The sequence below is a fragment of the Marmota monax genome, unplaced genomic scaffold, assembly GCF_021218885.2.
Source record: "Marmota monax isolate L192 unplaced genomic scaffold, Marmota_monax_Labrador192_F-V1.1 WCK01_AAM20220418_F8-fsc00002, whole genome shotgun sequence".
Classification (NCBI taxonomy): Eukaryota; Metazoa; Chordata; class Mammalia; order Rodentia; family Sciuridae; genus Marmota; species Marmota monax.
In genome coordinates this window covers 21,940,669-21,952,764 of record NW_026693571.1, presented here as the reverse complement: position 1 = coordinate 21,952,764, position 12,096 = coordinate 21,940,669, and the positions used below count along the sequence as shown (strand labels likewise).

General features: G+C 42.2%; 1 protein-coding gene across 2 annotated transcripts in view; it reads right to left on the bottom strand.

Annotated features, from left to right (window-relative positions):
* The window catches only part of Unc5c (unc-5 netrin receptor C), a 370,561-nt gene that overhangs the window by 15,275 nt on the left and 343,190 nt on the right, over positions 1-12,096 (bottom strand). For both annotated transcript variants that reach the window (XM_046458973.2, XM_046458974.2), the window contains 2 exons: positions 5,594-5,743; positions 3,320-3,484 (listed from right to left, as the gene is read on the bottom strand). In XM_046458973.2, the coding sequence (XP_046314929.1) occupies positions 3,320-3,484; positions 5,594-5,743 (315 nt within the window). The remainder of the gene's footprint in view (positions 1-3,319; positions 3,485-5,593; positions 5,744-12,096) is intronic.

The following is a 12,096-nucleotide window of genomic DNA, read 5'->3' as shown; positions in this document are numbered from 1 at the left end:
CCTTGAATTCTCTAGGCCCAGGTAACCCTCCTGTCTCAGCCTCCCAGGTAGTTAGGACAATACTTGTGTACCAGTACACCTGACTTCTCTTTCTAAAATCACTTAGAAAAACTAAATTTTCCCAATTTTGAGGAGGTTATAGAAAAGCAGGTTCTAGAAAAGAGATTTAAATAGAATGGCTGTAGCAGAGTAATATTACATTGTACATTTTTAATATTTTTGTATATATGAAAGTGCTCTGGATCAGCTGTTCATAAAGATTTTAAGATCTAACAAATTTATCTGGAAAGCTGTTATTAGATAACTAACATCTTAAAACAATACTTTTCCATTGTCCAGAGTCATGAGATGAGCAACCTTGTGATAAACAAACTTGGGGACATATGCCATCTTTTCTTTGGGAGCTAATTTGCTTTTGCTTGTATTTATTTGGTACTATGTAGAAACTGAGTCTCATAGAAAGGGAATCTGAAGCTAAGTTGATGAAGGATTCTGTAGATTTGGGTGGCAGAGTTAGTTTGAGAACTGGTTCCCCTAATAACAGTGAGAATGGTGGACATACCTTAAGCATGGGCTCTGGGTCAACTTTTGTCCACAGCATTTATTAACACCCACTCACCTAGTTTTCACAACATGCCCAACATATATATTACTATACAATTTAAGCATTAGGAAACTGAGGCCAGAGGGGTCAATGCCCATATTCTTATAGAGCTATCTACCTGAGAATTTACTACAATGGGTCTTTGTCTATAGCTAAAACTGAGAAAAGGCCTTAAAAAAACTATAAGTTTCTTTCTGTATACCATTTATTGCCTTTGTGGTGTTCTGGCTATTATTCACCCCACATCTGTCTAAAATAATTTTTTTTTTTTACATTTTGGTATTTATTCATGCCCAATCTTTCAGACTTCTAGACATTTTCATTCTTTAACTTCATCTCTATATAATTAAAGTACAGGAACCAGAGAGGTTCATGCTATATGTCACCCACAGCCTAGTCTCCCAAGGTGCAACCTTGTGATAAACAAACTTGGGGACATATGTCATCCATCTGCCAGTGAGGCCAAGGCCTATGTGCTTTATGGGAGTGCCCTTGGGTGGTGGAGGAGGGGTGCTTGGGGGAGGGGCAACATATTCCTGACAAGGCAACTCATTCTTGGGAGGTAGGACATTGGAATTGGAGCACCAGTCCACCTGCCACCTTGCCCTGTGACCCTAGGAAGGAACAGAGTTCAGAAGAAAACAACTGCAACTGGAGCCTTTTCTCCATTTGTTTATGGTTTATCAGTCACAATGGACCCCTTCTCACAGTTTTTGGGTCTCAGGACTCCCCAGAGTCCTTTGTTCATCAGCTCAGGGCCTCAGGCTCCAACCTCAGTACAAGATCTCACACCCTCTTCTGTGTTCCCTGACCCTCATTCAAATGCTAAGCACACGGTGGGACTGGTGACCCTGAAGGAGAGTCAGCAGAGTGCCTCTGAATCCCCAAGGTCATCCCCACTCTGGTCACTTCTTCCTTCCTCAGTTACATGCTCTTGTCTGTCTCACATGGGTAATTGCCTCCAAGGAGACTGCAGGGCTGGCCTCTGAGCTGACTGACACCCGGTTGCAAAAGAAATCATCTTTCCTCTATGTTGGCACAAGAAAGAAAGTCCTTAAATTGTGATCACACTATGCAAAAGTGTTCTTTCTCTGAGAGGAGATGGTGGGCCCGAGCAGGGGAGAGTGCTGAGCAGCTCTCTTTCATTTATGGCTGCATCTGATCCACCTTTTCAGCACACAGCAAATGTTCATGCTGAACAGAACGCAAGCATCAAAGGACCAGACCTCCTCACCCCCCTCCAAAATTCCTCAGCCTTTGTTGTCCCTGGAGCTGGGTGGCTATTGAACTTTGCAGACCTGCTGGGCCTGGAAAGTGAAAACACCCTCCGGAGCCAGCAGGGGTGGTGCAGTGTGCCTGGGAGATAGGGCTGTGCATCCAAAGGCCCGGCGGTTGCCATGGCACCCTGACACCGAGATCATTCCTTATGAATGTCACTGGGGTCTGTGACTAAAGTTGTTTATGAGTCAAAAGTCTCATGGAACTACAGGAGGAAAGGATGACCGCACCACGGCAGGCTGTGGGAAAGAAGGATGCTCCCCCTCCTCTGGTTTGCTGAGCCTGATGGTCTTTAAATAGGACATGTGGAGCAAGGCGAGCCCAACAGGCTGACATTTCATTCGTCACTATGCATGAGACAGTGAGGGAGAAGTAGTATTTTAAATCATATACTGGCCTGCTGAAGATTTGAAATACGACAGTCCCGTGCTTTGTGGCTCAGCAAGCAGTGTGGACTCATCTCTGAGAGGCCCCTGAGAGGCTGCCTCCTGACCGCTTCCTTATTCTTTTTCCTTTGTTCCTCCAGCATGAAGGGTTACCAGTTTTCAAACTATCGCCTTTGGATCCAAGGGAACAGATAAGGTCACGGGCACCTCCTCTTTCCTTACAGAGAAGTTTTAAATAGCAGTGATCATTGTTACGGCCATGATATGGTTGTATAAAGATGCCCAACTGAAGTGTGTGAAAATCGTAGCAAAGAAAGGCAAAAAAATGACAGCTACAAGGGGGAAGATATGTAGATTGGGCTATTATTTCTGAGACATTTCCCTACCCTGGGAAAAGAACGTCCCTCTTGATACTTGGGGAATGATGTTATGAGAGATTTCTCCTTACAATATGAGGAAAGAGAAGGAAAAGAAATGGGGGTGCAGAGGCCTCACTTTTTTCCTCCCACTTAATGGGACATAAGGGCCAAGGTGTGTGTGTGTGTGGGGGGTCCCTGAAAAAGAACCAGAAAGGGAAGAGGGACAGATGGAGGACCTGGGACACTTGGGGGAAAGTTACATGTGCACACTACTTAAACCTTGCACTTGAAATTCAGATCTGTTTTGAAAAGTTAGAACATGTTGCTTACATTCATGTCAGAAGAAATGCAACTTGTTTTTGAAAAAGAATTCCCTGTTATATACTTTTATGGGTCTTGCTCCCCATGTGCATTGAAAATATTATCCTTTTAGCAAGGAAGACTTGTAGAAAGCTTTTGAGGACCATGGGAAGAAAGGATGACCACTCCCCAGCAGGCTGGGGGAGATGAGGATGGATTTTTCTGGGGCCCACGTGTTCCCCCTCCCCTGGTTTGCTAAGGAAGATGGTCTTCACTTTGGACATGTGGAGCAAGGCAAGCTGAATGGGCCGACAGTGAGACACGTCTCGGCCCCACTCCGCCTCAAGGGTCCCTTCCACCCCCAATATGTGATATTGACAGAAGCTTCTTACCTCTGACACAGTGCAGTTCAGCTGGAAGATCTGCCCTTCTCCTTCCACCTGCCGTACACAGAGTTTGCAAACCAGCTCCACTGTGTTCAGGCTAAATCTTTCCAGAGTGAAGGTGCAGTGGAGGTTTCTTTGAGACCCACTCCAGATATGGTAAAAAGGAATTTCCTAAAGGATATGAAAGTGTTAATCACAAATGAGGGATAATTGTACCTATTAGACACTCTGCAGGCAGGTGCTCGTCTCAGTATTCCACAGAGTATCTCACTTAACCCTCATAATAGCCCTATGTGCAAGCATGTCCCCCTTTCACATGAAGAAACTGAGGCCCAGAGAGGTCAGATAATTCACTCACAGTCACACAGCTAGTAAGTGGCAGAGTTGAGATTTGATCCCAGGAAGTCATCCTTCAGAATCCACATACCTGACCAGTCTGCCACAGTCTCTCATTTACAAAAATATAAAGCCATTGTAAATGATACTTTTTTAATGTTTAAAAAATTCCCAAAATAAAATCTACACACGCCATCATTGCTCATTAAAAGGAATCCCTGCCGTGACATTCTGGAGAAGAGCAAAGAAAGCCCAAAGGAGAACGTGCTGACACTGTTCTCTTTCATGCCTCTGTCCTTCCTCTGCGCAGGACAGGGGGCAGCCAAAATTCCCTACAGTTGAAAACTGTAGACTCATTTAGCTGTCCCAAAAAAGTCCCTGGCCTAAAAAGCACCAAATGTCTAACAGGTATTAATTCTCTAAAAGTTTGAGCACCTTAAAGAACCCATCTTAGAATCTTGTTTCAACAAAGTTGATTGATACATTAAAAATTGGAGAACATGGTGATTAAGGGCAGAGGTTCTGATGCCAAATCCAGTGTGATTGACAACATCCTGCCCTTGTTGACTTGATAATTTGGGGCCAGTTACTTAACCTTTTCACGCCCCAGTTTCCTCATCTGTAAAAGAGTGGGCAGTGGATTACTTAAGTCATGAACCTGCTAGGTTCACCGAAATAAGCCAAGTGCATAAGAGAGTGTTTGCAGGATAGTAAGTGTTTTCAGTTATGATTATACCAGGGAAATTGTTTATGAAAGGGAAGAATTGTGGAATTTTAAGAATGAAGAAAGTGAGCAAAGGAAGAGATGTTATGGGAAGTCAAAGTCTCATCTAACAGGGCTGAACTATGGGTAAGGGTGAAGTCTGCAACCCTCACCCATGCTCCTGTTTCTTAACAAAGAAGTAGATTTGCTTCTCTTAATCTATGTGTAAGTACTTGACATACGAAAGTAAGAAGGGAGAGAAAAGGAAATTCCAGTCCTTCTAGTTATGTTCATTGACTTATTTCAGGAACTAGCCACCAGATCGGCAGCAACACTGGGGTTGGTTGGGTTTGCATGTGTGCAGATGTGGATTCACAGCTTTTCTGACTGCGTCTGCATCTCATGGGCAGGGTTGAGGTCTGTGGTCCAGCAGGGCATCAAGTCTCAGAGTGCACAGGCTGACTGACAGAGGAGGAGGTGAAAACCCCAGAGTCCTGCCATTTTTCCACGGGTACCTCCAATGAGATGAACCAGTATCTTTATGCCTGTGACTTAATAAAATCCTGACTAAGTTTTACTTTACATGCCATTTCAATTCCCAAATTGAGTTTCCTTCTAAGTTTTCAATGTAAGGGTACTGTCCTAGCAAGGCTGAAGACAAATTTGTGTCTCAAGGGGTATGATGTCCTCTATTATTCCTATGAGTGCCTTTGAAGTTGTTTTAATTCAATGAATTCCATATGAAAATTAATTGAAATAAAATTGAAGTGCTCTTATTTATTACAAATACAACAAAGGTAATATAATTATAAGGATAATTGTTTTGAAAAGCATTCCTTCAAATATGCCTATCAGCTATTTTATGAAAATCCTGAATGATCCCAAACTCTTTTTTTTTTTTTTTTTTTTTTGGTACTAGGGATTGAATCCAAGGATGCTTAACCACTGAGCCACACCCCCAGCACTTTTTAATATTTTATTAGAGATAGGGTCTCGCTGAGTTGCTAAGTGCTTTGCTAAGTTGCTGAGGCTGGCTCTGAACTTACAATCCTCCTGCCTCAGCCTCCCAGGCCAATGGGATTACAGGTGTGTGCTATAGCACCCAGCAGATCCCAAACTCTTGATGAAACAAGTACTAACATAAAAGCATTTTCAAGAAAGGGGATTGGTTATGCCTACATAACTTCGGTTATTTTTCTTCTAGCTGTCTCCAAGCCTTTAGTTCAGCGTGGTAAACTTACCTGATATTTAGCCAGCAATTTGCTCTTCCAGAGGGAATGGACAACGTCATGAATGGATAGGCGCAAATTGTGGGTACTTCCTTTAAAATGAAGTGCCTTGGGTTCCTCCAGAAGCTGTCCTCCCATCTGTCTCTCAAGTTGTAAAACTTCCTGCAACGACATGCCCCAAACCAAGTCGCATTGTAGAATTGTCTCACTTTTATCTGTCCTTTTATTAAAAGTGTGTTTCATCTTTGTGCCTCCTGAGCAGCAACCCTGGTTTAAGCAACAGCATGAGCAGCTACTTCTATAGCCCTAACCCTCACACTGAGGCCCATGCCATTTTGTATGGGACTGGGCCCTACTAACAAACTGTTTCTGCAATTTATGTCAAATTACTCAGAAGCAAATGCAGTTCAGTCTGCCTTTACCAACTGGCAAGTGGATTATTTAACTAAATAAATAAAAGGAAAAATACACAGAAAATATAGATAAGTAGATACAAAAAGTAGATTTCAATTAACTTTCAGGGAAATGGGAAAATAATTAAAACATGTGTTGGACTGATAAAAACCAATGAGCCAACAAAAATCTGGAATGTATTTTAGACGTTTAGTTTGAGTTCTTGTTTTCTTTATTGGTGCATATTAATTATGTAGAATAGTAAGTCTCAATGTGGCATAGTCACACATGCACAGAACAGTTGGATCAATTTCACTTGCCAGCACCTTCCTCTCCCCTCCCCTCCTCTTTCCCATTTCTTCCTTCTACCCTGTCTACCTTCTACTCTCATGACATCTTTTTCCTCCCTCATTCTTCTTTATGTACAGAAATAAAAAAAAATTTTATTAAAATAATTCACTGCATAATTACCAAATTATCAAAAGTAAATAGAAGATATTTATTTTATGTTCTATTTGGAGAAATTTTGATACAAATTAGCAAGTTTTTTACTAATTACTCAGATTAAAGTTTACCCATTACTTAGATTCAAGTTTTAAAAGAACAACTCATTTTTTAAGAATTGTTCTGATGAATTAGCCTCCTTACATCAAAGAAAACATTTGACATTTGTTTTTTTGGGATTGGCTAACTTCACTTAGCATTATCTTCTCTAACTCTATCCATTTACCTGCAAGTAGACGAACTGTAGATAGGGCAGAGGGGTTGGAGGGAAAAGGTGGGGGGCATGGGGTTAGAAATGATGGTGGAATGTGATGATCATTATTATCCAAAGTACCTTTATGAACACACAAATTGGTGTGAATATACATTGTATACAACCAGAGATATGAAAAATTGTGCTCTATATGTGCAATAAGAATGGTAATGCATTCTGCTGTCATATATAAATAATAAATAAATTAATTAATTAAAAAAAAGAATTGTACTGATGCAAAAATTTGCTCCATAGTTTACTTATGGTATAAAGATATAACTAGAAGACAAATTCTATATCTACTTCCATTTCTCAAGCTTGTTAATGGGAGTTAATGAAGCATTTCCAACAACAGCTGCAATTATCCACACAGCAGCATGCCATAAGTTACCAGTGAACAAAACATCCGGGTTCTCCCTTCCTGACCAAACGGTCCCCCTGAACTTTACTACTCTTAAAGTAGTAAAGTATGAGTTGAAGTCAGCCAAGAATAATCTTACATCTTAAAGGTTTTAGTGACAAAAGATGCATAATTTGTGTCCTTTTTTTAAAAAAAAAATCAGGATCAAGGAAAACAATGGATTTTATGAAAAGTCAAAATATGATTTTTTCAGTGATATTTTAATAAAGAGGGAGTTCAAGAACACATGTGTCCAGTGAGAATACCTCCTGCATGTACTGGGAATCTATCAGGGTACAAAGTACATCAGATGGGTCACAGTAGAAGTTCCAGTAAGGAAACTAGACTGACAGCAGAAGCATATGTACTTTGCATTTGTCGAATGAATGGTAACCCACACACCGGCCCAGTAAATGCAATGCTTACCAACATCATTGATGAGATGCAAACAGCTCATTCAAGCTGCTGCTTTGTGGTGTAACCCTCCATCATCTTGGGACTAGGCCACTATCCTGGACAATGCAAGCTGCTAAGGGTCCTGTGGCGTAGGGAACACTAGGGTAGTGTGGAATGCGGTCTCCGACAGGGAGTCCTCTAATTAGTGTCTAACTGAAGCGATGAGGCAACAGCACCCTCGTGTTGAGAAGCGCGTGGTTCAGCTGCCTGACAATATTGACCTGCTCTTTTCTGTGGCTGGTGATGAGATGAGTAGCTATTACTTGTGACAGGAGACTGAGCAGTCATCCGGCCACCCTGACACATATGTTGTGTCACTGTGCCCTGACTCTGCTGTGTCTGCACTAGCAGGTCTCAAGGGTCCCCAGTAGGCCACACAGATCCACCCAGCTCAGAGTTACACATGGCCCACCAGAATGCCCTTCACAGCACTGCACACCCCATTCCTTGACAAGAATCTGGCCATGTGGAAATCGAGAAGAAGAAGAAAAAAAGTGAGGGTTAATTACAGTTTCTTCTGCTTCAGCAGGAAGGCATAATGAGCTTATGTTGATCATGTTTGGTGTCTAGTTAGCATAATAGAGAAAGCTGATGTTCCCAGTGAACCTGGCACCTGACAAATTCTAAAGCCAAAATGATGTTTGTTTATAAGCCATTAGAAGAAAAGAAACATAATTAGAAATCTTTGAGATTACAGTCATGCCAATCAATCAGTTCTAGCTTCTTTCCAGTATGCCCTAATTACCTCATCAAGACGTCTAAAGAGCAATCGATAGTAATTATCTGATTACTATAGATCTTCATTACATCCAAATTATCTCCCTGGGATGTCTAAAAGAAGATGCATTGTATTCTGGGAGGTAATTGTACCCAACAATGTATAATCCACACCCTATCCCTACAATCAACAAAAACTGCCAAAGGATACTAGGGCATCATCGGTTTTCTTGTCAGGGGGACCACTGAAAAAAACTCTTAACTGCCTATTGGCTATGACCTTGAAGTCAAGCAATCTAATACCAACACATTTTAAGTGCAAAGTATGAGTTGAAGTCAGCCAAGAATAAGGCGCATTCCCTGCTTTCTTGAGCCATAACTCAGAAGTCATGGTAAAGGCTTTTCCCTAGTAAAGACAGTCTAGCCTGGCTTGGAGAGCCCTTTTTGGAGAGAACAAACTAAATAAAGTGACAAAGAACCAAATTTAGTGACAGTGGAGCCAGAGAACACACTCTCCATATTCCTAAGCTCTCTCTCTCCCCCTCAACCAGGAGAGACATCAAGTTGCTGCACAGAGCTGGGAGAAGCATGACTTTTCTCTTCCCTTCAGTTGGACATGAACTCTGTGACAGAAAACTGCCCATCTAGCTACCTCTATGCTAAGAGCAGAAGGCTCTAAGCATACTTGCTTGCATACCTCTACCAGTCATAAAATTGACTATGCATTTTATGTTATTTTCTTTATAAATTATAGACCTCTATTAATTCATCAGTTTGTCAATATGTTACATAATAAAATATACAGTTAAAACTATGAGGTAAGGTAAATCAACAGAGAAGTACTAATATTGCCCCTTTTTGCTCTAATGGTTCATGGGCCAGGGTTTGTGAATTGCATTCTGGAGATAGCTCGTGCAGGCAGCTGTCCTCTCACTAGTACCTTGGGAGAAATCAGCCCAGGAGTGAATGATTCAGTAAAAAGAATCTTTACCAAACTTAAATTTAACACATTTTCCTAAAAAGTATCAACGGGTATCATTATATGCAGAATGTTCAACTTGAAGAAAACATCAAATACAGCAGAAGTTGAGAACTAAAGCATTACAGAAATTCAAAGAGAAATGAAAGATACCTCAATCAATAAGTAAAACTCCTTGGAAACTAAACTAACACCATACACGAGTCAGAGTTGACTTATCACATACAGCAAATCCCATGTGTGAGTTTTGTGTTAGGGGATAGAAGCCAGCTACAGGACAGGCTAATCAGGTTTTGGTTCCATATTGCTACAGTATTAAGTATAAAAATTTCAGATATGCTATAGCAGATTCCACTTAAAAAGACACTTTACCCTGTACTTCAAAAAACCCCTGATTTTCTGGATTCTTTCTGCATGAAATCATCTTGGCTAATACTTATGAGGTACAGATACGCAAGAGGACATAAAAAATGGCAGACACAAAAATCAATAAACTGTGGCTTTACAGTTAAATGTGTTCCTTTCTTTTATCTTCCTGGGAATGTTCATTTAACATCAATGAGAGGTGCAAGGCCTGGTAGGAGCCATGTTAGGGTCTAGAGCATGCAGGCAAGGGAGTCTCAGTCCAGCCTCCACTGGCTCCTGGTCCTTGGGGGAGACCGACATGTGTATACCTAAACACACTGTCATGTGCTCAGCTCTAAAGCAGCTCCTAGACACACTGATTCTGGATCACAAAGGTTAGTCTATTCCCTACACCTTTGGGGAGAACAAGTACCAAATATATTTAAGGTCAAAAAATTTAGGAAGACTTAAGAAAAATATTATGACCTTGAAAAGAAATGCCATCTAGGCTCTGCTTTTAGAAATATAAATATCACCTTCTTCTGTAGGAGTTGTCTTTCCAACTGGTAGCATCCCTCACCCCAGGTGCTGGGTCAGACTGAGGGCAATCCACTATTGCTCTGCTGAGCTTGCTATGCTAAATGAGAAGGAAATCCTTGCATGGTTCTATCTCCATCCCTCTCCCTTTACCTTGAAAAGGCACTCGCAGAGTCAGTTATTCACAGAGGTGCCCCTAGCCCACCCTCCATGACAACATGCATGTCTACACCTGGGAACCCCAGCGGGAGTGCCACCAGGAGTCTGGTGTTTCTAGGGATCCAAGCAATCCTGTGGGATGGCACAGTGTAGTGGCAGCTTCCAGCATGAGCCTGAGTGAGGGCTGAATAGATTCCAGAAGCTGTGAGGGATTGCTCCAAAGGCGGCAACAGGGGATTCCACGGTAGAAACAAGCAGCTTGCACAATAACCAATTAAACCAAGACATTATCCAGGCCGAGCCATTAGCCTGGGCCACTTAAGAGCCCTAATAAATTCAAGCTGTTTTAAAGGCCTGTGCATGAAAAGGGAGTAGCTCTGGCCTGTGCCCAGAATGCTCCCGGCTCCTACATGATAGGATCTGCTGCACTGGGCCTGACAAAGAGAGGCAGGAAGGGGATGCCCCTGGAAGCCCTATGACTCCTCTGCTCCATTTTTTCTTTCTAATCCCATAACTTATCACTTCATGATTTTAGGGTGAGATTGCATCTGTTTTCTCTGCTTCTCTTGTCCTTCTTTTTCTTCCTGGTTCTTCCAAGCCTGGTAAAATTCCCTTCAGTGAAAGCTATTGCTTTTGGGGCCACATAGATGCTTGAGGACCATGTTTAAGAATATAAGTTTCTGAGCCTGGTACAGTGGCACACACCTATAATCCAGTAACTCAGGAGGCTGAGGCTGGAGGATCCCAAATTTGAGGTCAGCCTCAGCAACTGAGTGAGACCCTGTCTCAAAAAATAAAAAAAGTCAGGGAATATAGCTCAGTGTAGAGTGCCTCTGGCTTCAGTCCCCATTATCAAATCAGAAAACAATACCAAAAAACCACAAAAGTCTGTCTACAGGGTCACAGGTTCCAGGTTGAAGCTGGTCATGCAAAGGGAAATACTGGTGACTTTGGCCAAGAAATTTGAGGGGCAGGGACTCCAGAGCAATTTTGGGAGACCTTTGCTTCTGGTGAGGGCTGTTCTTCTCAGGCTCTTACCTTGCCCTCCTCCTCCCTAACGCCCTCTGCTCACCATTGCCCTGAACAATAACTTGCTCCTTCTCTGACTTCAGTCCTCCAAACTGCATCACCTTCATCCTCGGAGGCATCTCTTTTAGTTTCCAGGTTCTCAAGGGCTGTTTTTCCTTTTGGTGGATTATATAGACCTCAGTGTAGGTATGTCTCCCTCTCTTTCCTCTCGTTTTCTCCCCAATTGCTTTCCTATCATTTTTTTCCCTTTCTTATTAAAAACCTCATCCACCAGAGAAAGGGTAAAACAGATGATAAAACGTAAGTCTTATATAACCCATCGAAGAGAAGGTTGAAAGGAGGTTAAATCATGGTTTCACTTTGTCTTGCTTTGTTCTTGGTACCATTTCTAGATGTTATATTTCCAGCATCCTTATTCTCAAAAGAAACAGAATCATGGATTGGCTGTGCCTATTGTTGCAAAGGAGCTGGAGAATGGCATCAGGCCCATGAACAGATAGAGGGAGCTATTGTGGAGAAGACTCTGAGATCCTGCACAGAGACTACAATGAAGCAGCACCCAGCCTTGAACTACAGCTGTTCCCTTTGTGTTAGATGGAACCCCTCCCCTATGCTCTGTCCATGGTGCTGGCCAAGCCCTGGGGGACCAGTAGTAGCGCTGCAAGCCCCACCTTTACCCAGCTTCTGCAACAGGGAGACACAGGGAATAGCTCAGCATGCCACATGGGTTAAACCTCAAAAGA